This window comes from Oryza brachyantha, chromosome 6, assembly GCF_000231095.2.
Source record: "Oryza brachyantha chromosome 6, ObraRS2, whole genome shotgun sequence".
NCBI classification, from domain to species: domain Eukaryota; kingdom Viridiplantae; phylum Streptophyta; class Magnoliopsida; order Poales; family Poaceae; genus Oryza; species Oryza brachyantha.
The window spans coordinates 20377660-20395911 of NC_023168.2; the positions used below are offsets into that span (position 1 = coordinate 20377660).

Genomic DNA, 18252 nt, shown 5'->3' on the forward strand with positions numbered 1-18252 from the left:
ATATAACAATAATATATATATCGATCCATGTGCCACAATAATCTCAACCAAATTAGTTGTTTTGGACGAAGAAGCGGGAGACAAGTGATTACTTGTGGAGCAATTTTACTATCCTTAAGAAGATACTTTTCTATGTAAAATTTGATATCACTGTTTTCTAAGGTACCAAATTTTATATAAGAAAACAGTGGTACCTTATGATTTGTGAGATAGGACTAATATCTTAGATACACAGTGGTACCTTAAGGATTAGAAAAATGCTCTTATTTGTGAGATAGGACTAGTATAACTACATTTACAAAGGGTAGGACAAAAAACCAATAAAAATGCTTTGGAATATGAGGATGGCAAGTATTTGAAAAAAACATAAATGTGAACATGTAAATTGAAATGAAGATGGTAGTACATATCTACATATTTATCACATGTGCCACAAAAATTTCAACAGAACTACTCTTTAGAGCTATTTCTTAAAGGAGGCATATATCTTGTGGTGGTGGAAATGATTATGCATGAGTGGGACTTTTTCCATCAGGGTTTAAATTATGAAACCCACGACTCATAGATTGGTGAACTTCAATAGGATTTTAGTGTTACTATGCTAAAGCTGGAAAATAAAGAAAACACCAAAATCAACATTAATTTTATGATTGAAAATTTAAATTTTGGCTTATAACCATAGGACGAAACAAAAGGAGGGTGTGATAGTATATGTGTCTTTCGTATATTGCAAAAACTTCTATTTTGCTTTAAATTCTACACATCTATATACACATTTTGAATGGATGGGAGTGATTTAGCAAAATGACGCTACCAGCAGTTCGGCCTCTTTTTTTTTCCCTTCTAAACGAGATGGAGAACAAGTGGAGACGAGTCACCACCCGCTCCGAAGCCGTTGTCTCCCAACCAGTGGAAAGCTAGAGCGGCGTCCAAACAATTTGTAATCATCATTAACCCTTTGTTAATTAATCATGTCTTACCTGACTCTGCCGTCCAAGTTACGTTTGTGCTGATGACCATCTCGCTTTGTTAGCACAAACCCCTAAGATAATCCCTCCATCCTGCTTCCAGCTCTCGACTAATTTCTACTCAGAATCACTAGATTAATTTCGTTTTGTTCTGATGAAGTGATGTGCTCTGAGTTGCAGCTGACAAACTTTTCTCCAAAGCAGTTACCGTTAAAGCGCAGGATTTGCGTTCGTGTTCATCTTTCTTAGGCTGCAACAATTATTATTGCTTCCTACTGACCGGTCTCAGAGCTTACTCATACCTGAATTCATCTGCCCTTCCAATCATTCTCCTTTTGCACGTACTTCCATCTAACTTGACAAAGCAAAACTTTGTTTCTTTTGTGCTAACACCTTTTGTGTAGCGCATTCCTAGCTGATCAGGTACTCAAAAAGTGAAATAAACTAGCATTACTTGGTTGGTTAGAAGAGGCATATCTTTGAGCAATCTGTACCGAATTTGCATTTGCTTTGTGTCACATGCATACTCTTCCGTGCATACGAAGTTTGAGATATGTTAATCTACACTGGGAGCAGTTCCATACTTCCATCTGTCCATGAATGTGTACGAGAGGTAGGCATGGAAAGTTCTACAAACATGCATGTGCACAAAGCATATGTACCAAACCAACATAGGAAGGGGGCGTTTGATTATTTGGTTTTTCTCAGGAAAAAGCTAAACGGAATGGTTATAAATGAAAAATAAGTTATAAATATAACTTTTATATATATGTACTTAGCGATCTAAAAGATAACGCTGAAAATAAACTATGATTAAAAACACTAAAATCAACTTCAAATTTAAGTTTGAAAATTTAAATTTTGATTTATAGGCATAAACATAATCAAAAAGTTAAGACCGATACTATGATATACCAAAATTCAGTACTTCTACTGTAGAAGTATTAACTATATTTACCGAAATTTAAATTTTGATTTATAAGCATAAGTAGAAGTGAAAAGATGAGGTTGATTACTGTGATTTACCAAAATTCAGTACTTTTACTGTAGAAGTATTAACTAGCTACAGCCCCTCCCTTACTGGAGTAATATAACTTAGCTAGAGCTGTGTAATTCAAAGCTTGAAAGCTCGCCGATCTTTAAGCTGCAACCACAAAACCTATCGTGCCAATGAGATTTCAGTGGCTCCGAAATCATCAGGGATGTGGCCTGAATTTCACAGGTCGCGGTTACTTAATTAGCTGCACGATCCGAGAGCTGCACCGGCCACTTCTTCGAGCGATCGCTCTCTTTACTTTGCCTAGTCTTCCAATTCACTCGTATTAACTGCTCGTGCACGAGTAATATAAGTACCTGGGTTGTTGAGTTCATGAAACCGGACACGAGTAACTTGATGGAGGCAGCATGTGAAGGTGCAGAAAGAGTGTGTGGTAGTAAATTCAGAACTTTTTCGTTCATGTACAGACAAATTCAGAACTTTGGACGAGGCATGTGAGGGAATGATCTCCGGAACTTTACGTCGATGCCATCTCTGTACAAAAATGGCAAAGCTTAGTTACGGCAAATCTGGATACATCCAGTAAATTGTACTGGTAAGCTCGATCTGTAGTTAACACGGCCTGTGAATATGCAGTCATCAAGTCCAGAACAGTACTAGCAGCTTAAGTACCAACTGGTAAAGTTCAATCTTAAAAATAAGCAATTTTACGGTCATTGAGAAGGTAACAAGAGGTATCAAAATTTTAGTTAAAAATTTAGTATCTTAGGTTTTGATACCTCTCGATATCTACTTAAGAACCATAAAATCGCTCTAAAAGAAAGAATATATAGTAGTAACTAGTATAACTAGGCTTAGTTTTATGCACATTTCTTACATTTGAAACATTAGCACCATCGTCTTTTCGTTTCTATTTATGCTTCTAAGCTAAAATTTAAATTTTTTAACCTAAAATTTGGAATATATTTTAAAGTTTTTTATTACAATTTATTTTTTGAGTTTTTTTCCATCGTTGATGAGGTACCAAATTTTACGTAGAAAATAATGGTACCTCTTGGTACTTGGTAAAATTGCTCTTATTTATTAACCTTTTGTTTTTAGGCTGCTAAAAACACACATATAAAGTTTCATTCGTAATTTTTTCGTTTGTTTGTTTTTTCCATGTAAAAAACAAAAGATAGTCTCTAGCTCTGGAACATTTTAGTGCTAACAAGGAAGATATCCTTACTGAAGAAGTCAAGAAGCATTGCTTTAAACTAGACCCTTTCTGCATCACAGGCTCCGAAAGACTCTGAAAAGCAAATATGTCTATAACGGGTAGTCTGATAGTGGAGTACTGGAATCATTAAACTAAACCATTATAATCTCTGAAGAATATATGCTCAGACAAAAATAAAGACTAAAGAAAAAAAAAAGGAAAGACGCTCCCTTTTTGGCTCTCCTGCTGCTGCCGCTTTCTCCCCGTCGATCTCCTTCCTTCTCCTTCTTGTTCTTCTCCTTCTTTGAGTGACTTTTCCATGGGCCCCATGGAGCAAATCTAGACAGAAGCCATCTCGTATCATTGTTAATAACTTGAAATGATATGACACCGTTTAAGCGATCAAATCGAACTATCTAAGAAACCAAGCCACATGGGATGATCGGCTGGACAGGCTCGTGCCTGAATTCTAAGTACTCCATTTCAGTGATCATCTCGTTTTCGGTACTCCTAATTAAATGACTGCATGATCAGCAGTATCTGAATGCGATGGCAGCAGTTCAGCTAGAGATAGTGTGCAAAAGGTACTCGGGCAACCGAAACAGTGAGTAAAGTTCTTAGGTGGTGTTAAGATTGAGAAATTTTTTGGAAGAACTGTCACGTTAAATGTTTGATCGGATGTTGAAAGGGGTTTTTGAACACGAATAAAAAAAATTTCACGGCTAGCCTAGAAACCGCGAGACGGATCTTTTAAGCCTAATTAATCCGTCATTAGCACATGTTGGTTACGGTAGCACTTATGGTTAATCATGGGCTAATTAGGCTCAAAAGATTCGTCTTAAGATTTCTTTCATAACTGTGCAATTAGTTTTTTGGTTTATCTATGTTTAATGCTTTATTTAGATATCTAAAAATTTGATATAATGTTTTTGGAAAGGTTTAGCTTACCTATTTGGAGAGCACTAAATGCTTGTACATTGTGTACTACATTCGCATTGATTCAAGCAGTTGCTTCGCTTTCCACTCTATTTCTCTCTGGAAAGGCAGCTCGCAGTAAGAGAACCGCGATGGAAATTTCCAACCGATCAGACATCATTCCCCTGAAATGTTATAGCGTCTTTTTACTGTTTATGATCTTAGCCGTATAATCTTTCCGTTTTAGAAAATAAGGTGTCATTGTTTCCGGCGAAGTCAATATTTAGAAATTTTAATCAATAACCGAGCTAATAATATACGTGTTTCATGTCATGTAGTACCAATTGATCGGTATTTTTTAAAAGGGAAATATTATGGTTCTTGAAATAAAATACTTCATATACCAATTTTTATTGTCAAATTTGGATACCTCGATATATAAGTATATTGAGGTATTAGGTTTTTACACTAGAAAATTTGATTCTTCAATGTATCGTTTCAAGGATAGTAAAAAAATCCTATTTAAAAACATTATTGTATTATGTTAATTTTGTATTTTTTTGATAATATATTATAAAAGACAATAATAAGTTAAAGAATAAGGTTGAAGATCATGTAAAAAAACTCAGAAACATTTTCAAACAGAGTGAGTATAAAATTGTTTTTTTCCTAATTTATTTCATCGAATATTACACTCTTTACTTAAATAATTAAATTAATAGATGAAAAATCATCTATTGATCAACAACCGTTTTCGTAAAAATAATATAGTTTTTAACCATTTTCGTTGCAATGGTATGCAGTGGCATGCATTGTTCACCGTATCGGTTTTCATAATTATTTCGAGGAGCATCAATACAACTGAAATTCTGGAAAATTCCAGTATCACATTATTTAAAATTGAAACGAATTTCAGTCAAATTTGAACCAAATTTCCGAAGCTGTCAACCCTGACTAGCAAGGTGAGAGAGGGAGGGGGAACTGAACTTTTAGCTACAAAGTCAGCGACAATAAATTTATCACTCTCCTATCACAAACACGTTGTGAGAGAGATTAAACTTCTCACGGAAATAATGGAAAAAAAAAGTTAAAAACCACCCGAGGGAGGGAGGTAAGCAAGAGGAGGCTGCAGTGCTCGTTGCTAGTTGGCGCTGGGTTTCGTTTCGTGTCCCAAGGGAGGAGGAGGAGGCCCATGCCGGGGCCTTAATATTCTCCCTTGTCACCATCATTGCTTGCAACCGATTTACTACTATAGTAGTAACCTCTCTTCACTCTTCTTCTTCCCCGGTGAGTCCAGCCGCGAGCTCGTCTCGGCTCCGCTCGTGCCGTCTCTTCTATATAAGCAGCCGCTTCTCTCCTCACTTAAAGCACCGAGCTTTAGCGTTGGCGAGAGGGGAGCAATTAAGGAGGCAGCAGCAGGGACAGGGAGAGGGAGACGAGCGAGCGAGCTCTCTAGCTGGTGCTTGCCTATAGGTAGTATAGGCTAGGGAGATGGCAATGGGGCAGAGGAGGTTGGGGTCGCGGCGGCAGAGCCAGAGCGTGGTGGTGCTGCTGCTGGCGACGGCGTGGTGCGCGGCGGCGCAGCTGAGCCAGAACTACTACGTGTCGACGTGCCCCAACGTGGAGACGCTCGTCCGCGGCGCCGTGGCGCAGAAGCTCAAGGAGACGTTCAACGCCGCCCCCGGCACGCTCCGCCTCTTCTTCCACGACTGCTTCGTCAGGGTACGGTAGTGGCGACAGAGCTCAGCTGAGCTGATGCTAATCGATGGAACTCTGTTTTCGTGTGGCTGATCGTCGATGGTGCGCGCGTGTGCAGGGGTGCGACGCGTCGGTGCTGATCGCCGGGCCGGACGACGAGCACAGCGCGGGCGCCGACACGACGCTGTCGCCCGACGCGCTGGACCTCATCACCCGCGCCAAGGCCGCCGTCGACGCCGACGCTCAGTGCGCCAACAAGGTCTCCTGCGCCGACATCCTCGCCCTCGCCGCCCGCGACGTCGTCTCGCAGGTAAAACACGCACCCACACACACCTCTCCCCCTCTCCGTCGCTCTCGCCGGCGTGCGCGCTCGCTTTCGAGACGGATACGACGCCGTGATGAAGAACCTCGCTTTTGCCCATCGTTTTTTGCGTTTTATTTTTTCACCGTGCGCACGCCGCTCTTGCACGCCTCGTCGCGGCTGCAGCGTGCAGTGGCGACAGCGATGATGAGGGTGACATGCCACGCCACGCTCACTGCGTCACCGCGTGTGTGCACATCTTGTGCAAACTCGAGCACGAACACTTTGCAGAAGCAGCCAAGCAGGAGAAAATCCACCAAATCGGCTGCAAATCTCACTCTTTTTTGTGCGTGTGTTTTTGACGAATTAGAAGGCGCTGCACGCGGATTTAAAAAAAAGATTTCAGATTTGGCGCTGAAATTTGCGAAGTGGTCCCTGGAATTCAGCTGCCCTATTAATTCAGAGCAGAGTGTCCATGAAACTGCCACTGCCACTGCCACTGCTGCCGGCCAGTGTGTGTCATCAGCGAGTTATTACTGCGCTGTCGACTGCGCTTGGTCTTCTTCTCCACTGTTCTTCCTTCCCATTGGATCCATCGATTCTTTTCTCTTTTTTTTCTCCGGCGTGAACAACCAACTCTACGCGGTATGGGTTGGGGGGCGCATAAATGAGCGGAGCGCGTACGGCGGCGGCCGGTGCAGACGCCGGCGTCCAACACGGAGCTGAGCTACCTAATCCGCCGGGGCCGGGCCATCGACTGGACAGTCGACAGGCAGGGACAGCGTATTTCGTAGAGCTACGGAGACAATCAATTTTGGGGCCTCGCCCTCGCCCAACTTGGCCGTGCCGAAAATTCTGCTCACACACTCATGACATGCAACAGTAGCCGGGTAGTCAGTCCATGGGCCAACGATACGCTGACCTAAGGTGTAAAAAAACTGTCAGCGTGTAGTTGTTGCCATCGATTGCTAGCTGCTACTAATAAATATTCCTCTCATTTCGTAGCGTAAAATTTTATTATTAGAGATGATGTCTAATTCAGATATATATATAAATTATATTCATCCAAACAAAGTTATATAAGTTATTACGGTATAAAACGAATTGAGTACTAAATAGCGGACACATGTGACATATATATTTAAAAAAACCATAAAATCTGACTTTTGTTGTTTTTGCAGTGTGCAAGTATTATTTACTGTCTGATTTTGTTGTTTTCGTTTGTCTTGTTGATCGAATTTAATCACGTATAAGTCGACTTGAATTAATATATTAACGCGTATAAGTACTTTTGTATTTTTTGTAAAATTTTTTATAACTATTTAGTTGGCATGTGAATAATGAGTGTGTTTGACGGCACAATAGGAGTAGCAATGGTAGTAAAAATTGCTTGGATTTCACTGCAAGGGAAGAGAAAAGTTGAAGTGGTAGTAAGAGTGGTGGTGTTGGTGGTGGATGCAGGCAGGAGGGCCGTACTACCAGGTGGAGCTGGGGCGGCTGGACGGCAAGGTCGGGACGCGCGCGGTGGTGAAGCACAGCCTCCCCGGCGCCGCCTTCGACCTCGACCAGCTCAACAAGCTGTTCGCCGCCAACGGCCTCACCCAGACCGACATGATCGCGCTCTCCGGCGGGCACACCATCGGGGTGACGCACTGCGACAAGTTCGTGCGGCGGCTGTACCAGTTCAAGGGGGCGGCGCCGCCGCCGAACAGCCCGGCGATGAACCTGGCGTTCCTCCGGCAGATGAGGCAGACGTGCCCGCTCAGCTACAGCCCCACCACCGTGGCGATGCTCGACGCCGTCACGCCCAACAAGTTCGACAACGGCTACTTCCAGACGCTGCAGCAGCTCAAGGGCCTCCTCGCCTCCGACCAGGTGCTCTTCGCCGACCGCCGCTCCCGCTCCACCGTCAACTACTTCGCCGCCAACCAGACCGCCTTCTTCGACGCCTTCGTCGCCGCCATCACCAAGCTCGGCCGCGTCGGCGTCAAGACCGCCGGCTCCGGCTCCGACGCCGAGATCCGGCGAGTCTGCACCAAGGTCAACTAGTCGCTAGCACTGTCATCACACCGGCACGCGTACATTTCAGTGGTAGAGAGCGTAAATTGGTGAATTCTTCTGTCTCTCTTCTTCTTCTTCCTCACCAATTCTTGTTCATCTTCTTCTCGATCTCTGTCCATCCATGTTCACAGTCCACCACGCACACTTGTTGTATTTGTTCCCGCCAATTCTTTCCTTGATTCTTATAATCATAAAAAGTGTTATACATTAATTAGGATATTTTCAGGGCCCCTACCATGTGATATGATAGAAGGTACACTTACAATGATGTAAATGTTTACAGCTGGTCCAGTTAATCAAGTTTATCCCATACATGCATGCAGTGCCCTTCCTTTTTGAAATTTTGCAACTCAGTCACAAAAAGAAGATTTGTACTACATACATTGAATTGAGCCCTCATCAACATTGTGGCTCCAGGCTGATGACAGAGGATTCAGTATATGCATGCATGGTCCAAGTTCTCTCATAAATACTGCCAGCATGTGAGCTGTGAATGCCCTCCAGAAACCATGTGACATTTTCAGGCACAACCAGGCAAACCTAAAATGTTGGAAGAAACTTAATCTGTAGTGCTCATGCCTTCCCTTTTTTAACCATTACACTAAAGACAGGCACACACATTATACCGTGCATTATGCCTAGTCCAATTCATATAGGAGTACTACCTTCATTTGCAAATACTTTGGTACATGAGTACTATTCATTTGTACGCTTTGACCACTCTCAAGTTGTATTTTTCTTTCCTTGAATGAAGATAAAAGATAAAAGATTATTTGCTTCTCTAATAGCTATTTAATTATATAAATAATTGAATTAATTAATATAAAGTTAAAAATCTACTTTAAAAGCATGAGCGAATAAATTTTAAAAATACAATTTAACAATCCGAAAAACGTACATGTAAAAACCGAAAAGGTCGTGCAAAAGAACACGACCTTAAGCAGTTAAAGTTATTGATTGTTAAAATTGAAACTGTATCAGTCAAAGATACTAAGTAAATGCAAACGGAGGTAGGGTGAATTTTTTTTTCCTGGATGGCTGTAAGATTGGTTCTCTTACCTGCATTCTGCAAAAGCAAATGCAAACAAGAGCACAATCTGATATACTCGTACACAAGGAAGAGCTGACTGGGATGTGACAAAAAAGCAAGCTCGCCATAAACCATTGCTTTTGTAGGTCAAGTACTCGAATTTCAACCAATGAGCACAAACTTTTGCACAGCATAACTTCGTGCGTTGGTTTGGTGCCGTCGACAGGTCTCTTCTTCATCAAAAGATCCGACTTTGCAGTTTCCTAACCTACTGATGCGATACCTGTACGCAAAACTATTGAAGAATTCTGAATCTGAGTTTGAACTTAAAGTACCGAGAGGTGCCATACCCCATGGCAGAAGGATGAGAAAAATGCTCATACTAATAAGGTATGCACTGCAATTTGATTTGTCAGATATTCAAATCAGCATGTCTAAAATATGAAGCTGTTTTGCTAATTTGCTTCAAACAAACAAAAAAAAGAATCAAGTCGTGGCTATCTACTTGGGTAGTACTGGATAATAAGGACACTAATTTGACATGAGCTAAATACTATACACTGACGCCCCTGTTTTTTGGCTTTGGGTTATGTTTATTAGCCAAAAATTTAAAATTTTTAATTTTAAATTTGGAGTTGATTTTAGGGGGTTTTTTTTACCAAAGCTTACTTTTTTAATAGTGGCTTTAAAATCGTTAGAAATACGTATATAAAATTTTATTTATAAATTATAATATGTCATCTCGTGAAAGCTACACTCAAAATCATAGCCGCACAAAGCTCGGTAGTCAACTTACACGTCACATTTATAACCACATTGTATTTTTCGCCCAGCTATTGTCATGACCTTGTGATGAACATGTCTTTCCATGCATAGCAGTCCAGACCTTCAGGCCTGTTTAGTTCCTAAAACTTTTTCTAATTGAACATTTAAATGGAGCAATAAATATATATAAATATTAAAACTAATTACACAGTTATGGGAGAAATCGTGAGATGAATCTTTTGAGTCTAATTAGTATATGATTAGCTATAAGTGCTACAGTAACCAACATGTGCTAATGATAAATTAATTAAACTCAAAAGATTCGTCTCGTGGTTTTCAGGTGAAATCTGAAATTTGTTTTGTAATTAGACTATGTTTAATACTTCAAATATATGACCGTACGTATCTTCCAAATTTTTTTTGGACCAAACGCAGCCTCAAATTATCACGCATTATCTCGCAATACAAGTAGTCGTATAGAAGTATGTACTAGCTGGAGGGAAATTTTTAGCCAACCAGCGTTTAATTTCTGAAAGACTTCCACATCAGCTTAAATTCTTGATCAATGTCATTCATGGAGTGCAGCTGTATTCCCAACCTAAACAGCTCTCCTTCCTGAAGTTTCACAATGCTTTTGCTGCATAGTTTGCAGATGACCCATAAAATCCATACTGTATGGAGGTCACAAGCTAGCTCTCAGCTTGGTCCCCTGACTGCCAATAAGAGTGACAAGCATGAAACCACAAGTCAATAATAAGCACACAAGAAAAACAATGGTGACAGAATTGTGACTCTAGAGCACAAATTCCTTATGCCTGCCACACACCACTGCTTTCTTTTCCTAGGCCTGCACTATCCAATCCATTGTCACTACTCATTTTGGATTGCCATTATTATGTCTTAGTCTGGCGCAAACATGCCATCGCTTTCTGAAGGGAAATCAGCTGTCACAACTCATAAGCACTAAACTGCATTCTTTCCCAACTTAACCGAAGGGGAAAAAAGAAGGTTGGGAACCAGCTTTCACTTGGTAAGATTAAAAATAAAAGGAATTGCTACTTGGTAAATCCTCTTTCATACTTTCAGAAGGGCAAGAGGTTAATAACATTTTATCCTTTGGTAAAAGAATAATTTTATCATACTTAAGAAAGTATCAGTAGATATCATATTTTCTAGTGTAAAATTTAATACCTACGGTTATTTTGTATCTTGAGATACCAAACTTTTAAATATATATTACTCTTAAGAATGGTAAAATTTCTCAAGTTAAAATGGTTCCAGAGACAGTGCCAACGACATGTACCAAAGCTCCCCAAAATGCTACCAACCTCCTATTTCCATTTTCAATTGTTGTTCCCTTTGCTGCTAATATCCACTGCCTTATCCCTACCCTTCACCTAGCAATGCCAAACTCATCAGAAAGCCTCTTGTCCTATGCAAATCATTCCCAAATGCCCATTGCCTAATGAATAGATGATTTGGTGCAACAGAAAAAAGTGCTTCCCGTGTCCATTTGTACCTTTTCGGCCCCTAAAACATCTCAAGAAACTAACACAAACGTTGCTGCTGCAACAGATGGCATGCATAGCCAACCAATCTAATGATGTCTCAGTGTCGCATAAATTAAAGCTACAAGCAAGCCAGCCATTGTCATCTACTGATTAAGTTTGGTCCTAACTACTGATATCCAAAAGTAAAATAGTACTATCTTAAGCTCATGTGGGAGCATTAGTAGTAATTAAGTTCAAGACCAAAGACTGATTGCTTCACATTGTGACAACAAATCAACAATGAGCCTCCCATGGTCACGTCACACGAAGCAGTTCTAATCTAATGGTGTGTGTTTAGGGGCCTGTTTGGGAGCTTAAGATTCTGAAAAGCAGCTAGTGAGAATCTAGCTTCTCAGAATCTGTAAAAATTGTGAGTTTCCCAGTGGCGTATCCAAGATTTTTATTTAGGTGATCCAACTTACATATTTTTTTAATTATCACAAATATTACATACAATATATATAATATAAATATAAAAATGATCAAATGTGTATTTTGCATATGTTAACAAAATGTTTTTTATATTTATTATTATTTATTTATTTACTTAAGTTGGGAATTTTTTGGGTGCCGCCCCTGTTCCCAGGTTTTGGTTTCTAATTCATTTTCTGGAATCTACAACTTCAGGTTCTTAGAAGTTAAATACGTTTTTAACTTCTAGAGATTCGCTACGGCTGCTAAAAGCTTTCTAAACAGGCCGTGTATAAGAAAAGAACATGCTTTATATTTTTTTTAAATAAAAATCTATAAGCAGACATGCAAGAAAAACAATGTAGACAACCTTCTGCACAGAAAAACATTGGGAATCCTGCCATGTGATGGTGGCTAATTCTGAAATTAATGGTGTCAGATTTCGTACCAAGCTCTTAAAAAACAGATCATGCAAAAACGCTGCATTGCAGAGTTCATATTGAATGACAACATGATTGTGTAGATACGGCCAATCTGAATAGCTGCATATCTGCCATAAAGCGATGATAAACCTGCCGGTTTCTCACACTGTTCCCTGTCCTAAGGAAAGATTCTGATCCCTGAATTGTTATCTGTACGAGTAGAATAGTGTATAACCATTTATTTTGTTATTATGATAGGGCCATATGTTCCTTAAAAATATAGGAGCATAATAATTGTGGCATTAAAAAAGAGTACACATCCGGAATAAAAACTCTTGAAATTATAAGAGCAGTACCTCTATTCTTGAATTTATTCAGGCTGGTCTACCAAGAAAATGAAGGAATATTGGAATAGTTATCTAGTAGTAAGGAGTAGCATTGAAAACCAGAGACTCATCAGATATATGGAATAAATTATTGATATCAATTGAAGGAAAATAGAGAAATTCTATCATTTTTAATAAGCCCAAATAACTGCTATCCATGCTTGATCTTTGAAAGAGGAGATAGGATCGGGTGTGGCATTGTGGGCTGCCATTAAAAAGGCAAGAAATGTACATGTAAAGGCACTCATGGTCATGGGCCTTAGAAGTTGGGATGAATCAACCTGATATAATTGCAGGCAGCAAAGCTATTTCGGGATTTTTGGAGATTCAAGTCTCAAAAAAGTATCAAGAAAAGCTGTAAGTTTCGGAATGCAGGACCTGAATGGCAAAAGGCTCCACTTTGCAATTAGAGATTTGCTCCAATCCAACAAAAAGTACCTTAAGGTACCGGTACCTCACGGTACCAAATCGTTTCTAATCGTTGGATCTAATAGTAATATCCTACTCAGCTAGATCCAATAGTAAAAAATGATTTGGTACCTCGAGATACTTTGTGTTGGACCAGAGCAAATCTCTTACAATTATCTTCCTGAAATCATAGGATGATGTTTGTCTTATTCAAGAAAGAAAAATCAAATAACATATTTGTAAATAAAAATAAAAGTTTTATCTACTCGTCGTTAGCAATCTAAAAGTCAAAGCTGAAAAATAAATTATAATTAAAAAAACCAAAATCTACTCCCAATCTAAAGTTAAAAATTAAATTTAACTTATAAATCTAAAGTTATTACATTTGGTTTTATAAGCAACATTTCATCCACTGGCACTGGTGTCACCTGACCACCTCGCGATAAGACAGGCCTAGTGTAAATATGTCATGTCCTTCAGTGATAGCGATGTTGAAATAAACACAAAGAAACTAATCACGCCTCCTATTAAAGTTATTTTTAAGTCATTCTATTTTATCTAAAAAATTTACTAAAGTTATTTTTGTCATTTTAGTTTATCTAAGTAAGTTTATTTTGAGTTATCATTATATTAAAGTTTATGAAAGCAAAGAAATAAATGCATTAGAAATAAATAAGGTGGGAGATAATTATATTAGGATTTGATAAAATAAAGGATATTTTAGACTTTTAGTTTTTTGGTAGGTGTCTCAGGAGTGAAAAATAAAGTTAAGAGGGAGTATTTTAGAGGTTATCAGTAATTGCACATCAAACATTAGGCATGGGCCAAATTGAATGGATTTTGATTAACATTCCAATCAAGCAGAATTTCAATTATTGTCACTATAGTCCAATGAAGCTGATTACTTTTCACAAGGGTCCTCTGATCTCTTTTATCTGATGGCAGGTAACATGAAACTTAAAGAGGACCAGGTATTGAAACAAAAAATGTACAGGAGTTTCCAAGAGGAAAACAATCTATCATATTCACAAATTTGAGTGAATCGAGTCAGAATCTAGCATGTCTAACACTGTTTCAATATAAAATTATAATATTTACGAGCTTGAAGCCTTGAGCAACCTATATTCATGTAATCATGTGCCCCTCTTGTCCATCTCTGAAGGTATTGCTGAAGTTTTGCATATTGGACACCAGTTCTTCTGTCTAAGCCATTCACTAATGCAGGACACATGGTACTGATGCTCACAATGCATCCTACCAACTTCTTCACCCTCAATGTATTCCTCCTGTACCATTCCGTCAGCATCGAACAGTATCGATTAGAAGCATAAGCAACACAAGGAAATAGTTGTCTACTGTAAAATAAGTACAGCATGTGCTAATGGCTAAAGAAAGGGACATAAGAAACAAAGAAAAAATTTAGAGCAGAGAACAAAAATTTAAACATAATTTTCCTCAACATGATAATTATTTTCCTTTGCTTTATTGCACCCTTAGTAATTATGTATTCTATTAATTAACATTGTGTGTAACAGAGATGACAGCATCTCTGAGTAATACCTGACATATGCTGCACTTGATGTCATCTAGTACAGCTCTGTTCACTTCAAGATCTGAATTTGGTAACTTATACACAGTTCGATTGAGACACTTCACAAGCTGCTCATCAGATAGGGCAGTGCTGACAGAGCCAATTCGCTCCTCTAATGCTAATAGTTCCTGACCAAACAAAAAGCAAGAGAACACATAACCTTCTGATGTCAGAATCAGATAAATAGATGATAGTTCTTGTTAAGGAAAGAGATACCTAATTGAACCTTTTAGAAAGAATCAACATGATGAAAGCAATACCTCATAAGACATGTTGTCAATATCCATCCTCATATCTCTGTGCTGGTCATGCAGGCCAAGGCCGCTAAGAAACAGGTTAGTTTCCAGCACCAGCAATTGCTGCCAATATTTTCATCCAGAAGGCCAGAAAGCATTTCAGTGCGCCAGGTTAGCAACAAAAGGAAAAGGAAATCAGGTCAAAGAATTACCTCATATGACAATTCATCATCCTGTCCAATCCTGTCCAATGCTAGCAACACCTGCAAACAGGAATAATACCAGATATCAAGAAATCGTAGCAGCCAATTGAATACAGTATATTGCAAATATATGATATTTAGTACATTTAATCCCAAACAAAACGTACGCACAATATGACAACTCAGACAAGTATGCTACAAATTTCAGGAGAACAACCTCAGTGATCCCTTCCATGTTTATACGCCTGTAGCTATCTCTCTCCACTAGCAGATCATGAAACATTTGTGGAGGACTTTCCTCAGGTCGATAACTTGATCTGCTCCTTGCTGTCTGATTACTTGAGCCTTGCCGACTAGAAGAGTATATCTCATGAGGTAATTCCATAGAGAAAGGCCTCATCGATCTCCGTGGGGGTGCTTCATCCAAGGAAAAATGAGACCATTCTGGTTGGCGGGTCCTTGTAACAGTCTCACGAAGAGAAAACACACTATCCTCCCTTTCATTTGGCATTCTTGCTCTGGCATGCTGAGTATAAGGTCGCCTAGCCCTTACAGAATCTGCAGGCTCCTGAACAATTCTGCTACTTGTCCTTGTTTGTTGAGAAGCTGATTGTTCAGCAGCTCTGATTCTAGGACCAGTGATGCCAGAATACATGGCAGGTGAATGGCCTAAACTAGAGTGTCCATTTAAGCCCCTTGGTCTAGAAGAACTCTCTCCATCAAATGCCTTGTTTCTCATAACCTCAGCCCTCTTATTATGAACAGAATTAGATGAAGAACAGCCAGAAGGCAAAACATCAGATATTGATGTGCAGCCAAGGTTTTTTAGAGTCCGTCTCTGTACCCCAGAACCAGAAGCATTTGGTGATTTCACACCATTGGTAGAATTTCTAGGTATCGTAGACCGATTAACAAAAGGAGAAGCAGTTTGTGGTCTAATCTGAGGCAATTCTTCTTTATCCTTCTGCTGACGTGATTTGGATCTCAATGCAGTATTTCTGACTACAGAACCAAATGCGTGTGAAGACATCTCTGAAGAAACAGAAGAATCTAATAGATCAGCACCAAATTCTGCAGGCTGATCTTCAGTAGTAGATGTGGACAATAAATCTTCTGGCTCAGCCTGCTGACCATATGGATGTGCATCCTCCTCAACAACAGCTTTCTTGCTACACTGCAAACGGTTGGCCTCGGTTCTTCTGCTACTGCTTTCCGCATTGTCTGCCTGTGCCAAGAACGGACGCCCTTGCTTTTCCTCGTAATATTTCCTGATAGGAGTTTTTGAAGAGCTTGGACATGCAGCCTTATTGCCTGATGAACGAAATGGCTCACGTAAATATCTTGGCTTCTCCTTATTGTCAGCCCACCTATCTTTCATTGGATTGAGCTTTGTTTTGTTTGGCCTCTCCTTCTCCTCGTTGCCTTGATTTTTTAAGGAGGCACTAGAGCCTCTTCTAAGAAAACCAGTTGTCGATGTGGATCTACCAGAATCTTCCTCCATACCAAAACAGAGCACAACAAAAGGGGGTGTATATCTTCTCTAGTAGAACTTGTGTTACAGTTCTGCAACCACAAGTTTATATAAAGGTTAGGAAACAAACACCACCACAGAACTAATGTTGCCACAAAATAATAAGAATGGAAACATAGACATACATGAAAGGCGTATCTAGAAGTGATAGAGTTGAGGTGAGAAAATGTGAAGAAGGTAATGCAACTATCTCCAGTAGCACCAAACAATCCAACTTTACACCTACTGTCAGGGGAAACTGGGATATCATATTTAAACATTCATGTTTATAAAGTGACATATCATATTAATCTATATTCATAATTGTTTTCATTTTTTTTATAAATTTAAGTGACATGCAATAGATGAGGGACGTTCTCTCAAGAGTTTAAAATCCACTCTCCTACTGTAAGTTAATGTCAACATTCCACTCCACTCCATGACACCCATAGTTAAATTCCTTTTTTTTCTGAATTTCTAAACATGCATTGCATTTCTATTGTTACAAGGTATGTCTCGACAATTTCATTTCTTTCTTTTCTTTTTAACTGATCAAAAATGGTAAAAATTGGCGTGTTTATTTTGATGTAATAATGTGATATTGCTTTTCCACAATAAGGAACAAAGTAAGAGTATACCCATAAAAGGCCCTAGTGCAATTGTCTTGGTTTACCATCCAGCCAACTAAAATCATCACAGGGTGAACACTTGTATTGACCAAAAGTTGTATAACAGCATACATTGCCATTTCATGACTCAGAATTTCCTACTTGAAACAAAAGGTAGTCTTGGCCTTTTGGGACTATACATACATTGTATACCATCCTTCTGACACCAAATACAAGTAATCCCATTCAAGATATTAAAATGTTTTTCATTTTAATCAATTTCCAACGACAAAAAAAAGTTTGCAGAAGACATGACCAGCAATTGAACAGAGTACCAGAAAGGGAGAAAATATATGACATCACTAAAAACAGAAGAAGGAAATGTATGGAACCATCAACTTTCTTCCGGCACAAAGTGAACGCAACGGATTTCATATTCATTTCAATAGAATCACACCCATCAATTTTAGAATCCCAATTGTTACCTCACACCCACGTGAAGATTGACATCATGACATATTCCTAACATATACTAGATAGAATCCAAAAAAAATTCTCAAAAAAACGAAAATAGCACGAAATCGAACACCAGCGGACCTAACATGCGTCATGGGACTCTAAAAACAACCTGAAATTAGCAACAAACTACGCACCAAAAAAAATCCGGAAAAAATCGCAGGGCTTAATTGGAGGAAAAAATCGACCCAAGTATAAATGGAATCCCAATCCACGCCATCCGATGAAGCTTCACCGAGCAAAATCTGTGAGAGAGAAAAAAATGAACGAAAATTCATACCTTCCAATCCGACTCGAACCGAGGTTGTCGCCCTCCTCCAAACCTGCTCGCCGGCCGAGGCCACGCAGGGGAGAGAAAGTCTAGTGCGCGTGGTCGGGAAGGAGAGAGAGGAGGCCAGCCGGCGGCGGCGGCGGCGTGCTCCGCCGTTTCTCTCTTCGTCTCGCCGCGAGCGCCGCTCGGAGAAAGAAAAGCAGGAGA

At 39.6% G+C, this 18252-nt stretch overlaps 2 protein-coding genes across 2 annotated transcripts; one reads left to right on the forward strand and one right to left on the reverse strand.

Moving 5' to 3' along the window:
* Positions 1 to 5459: 5459 nt before the first annotated feature.
* On the forward strand, positions 5460 to 8450 carry LOC102700719 (peroxidase 16-like). The gene is made up of 3 exons (XM_006656359.3): positions 5460 to 5800; positions 5895 to 6086; positions 7539 to 8450. The coding sequence occupies exons 1-3, from the start codon at positions 5570 to 5572 to the stop codon at positions 8124 to 8126; spliced, it is 1011 nt and encodes a 336-aa protein (XP_006656422.2). The 5' UTR covers positions 5460 to 5569; the 3' UTR covers positions 8127 to 8450.
* A 5561-nt stretch (positions 8451 to 14011) lies between these two features.
* Positions 14012 to 18252, reverse strand: LOC102701000 (uncharacterized RING finger protein P32A8.03c-like). The gene is made up of 6 exons (XM_006656360.3): positions 18055 to 18252; positions 15358 to 16703; positions 15150 to 15200; positions 14962 to 15060; positions 14671 to 14829; positions 14012 to 14396 (listed from the first exon to the last, which is right to left on the reverse strand). Exons 2-6 carry the CDS (start codon positions 16639 to 16641, stop codon positions 14244 to 14246), a joined length of 1746 nt encoding a protein of 581 aa, XP_006656423.1. The 5' UTR covers positions 16642 to 16703; positions 18055 to 18252; the 3' UTR covers positions 14012 to 14243.

What these genes read in the sequence shown, in the direction of transcription:
- LOC102700719 (XM_006656359.3), top strand. Translation starts at nt 5,570, where the DNA reads ATGGCAATGGGGCAGAGGAGGTTGGGGTCGCGGCGGCAGAGCCAGAGC. An exon ending in TCCACGACTGCTTCGTCAGG is followed by an intron (nt 5,801 to 5,894) that starts GTACGGTAGTGG and finishes GCGCGTGTGCAG; the next exon opens with GGGTGCGACGCGTCGGTGCT. An exon ending in CCCGCGACGTCGTCTCGCAG is followed by an intron (nt 6,087 to 7,538) that starts GTAAAACACGCA and finishes TGGTGGATGCAG; the next exon opens with GCAGGAGGGCCGTACTACCA.
- LOC102701000 (XM_006656360.3), bottom strand. Translation starts at nt 16,641, where the DNA reads ATGGAGGAAGATTCTGGTAGATCCACATCGACAACTGGTTTTCTTAGA. An exon ending in ATGATGAATTGTCATATGAG is followed by an intron (nt 15,061 to 15,149) that starts GTAATTCTTTGA and finishes AAATATTGGCAG; the next exon opens with CAATTGCTGGTGCTGGAAAC. An exon ending in TTGACAACATGTCTTATGAG is followed by an intron (nt 14,830 to 14,961) that starts GTATTGCTTTCA and finishes TTGTTTGGTCAG; the next exon opens with GAACTATTAGCATTAGAGGA.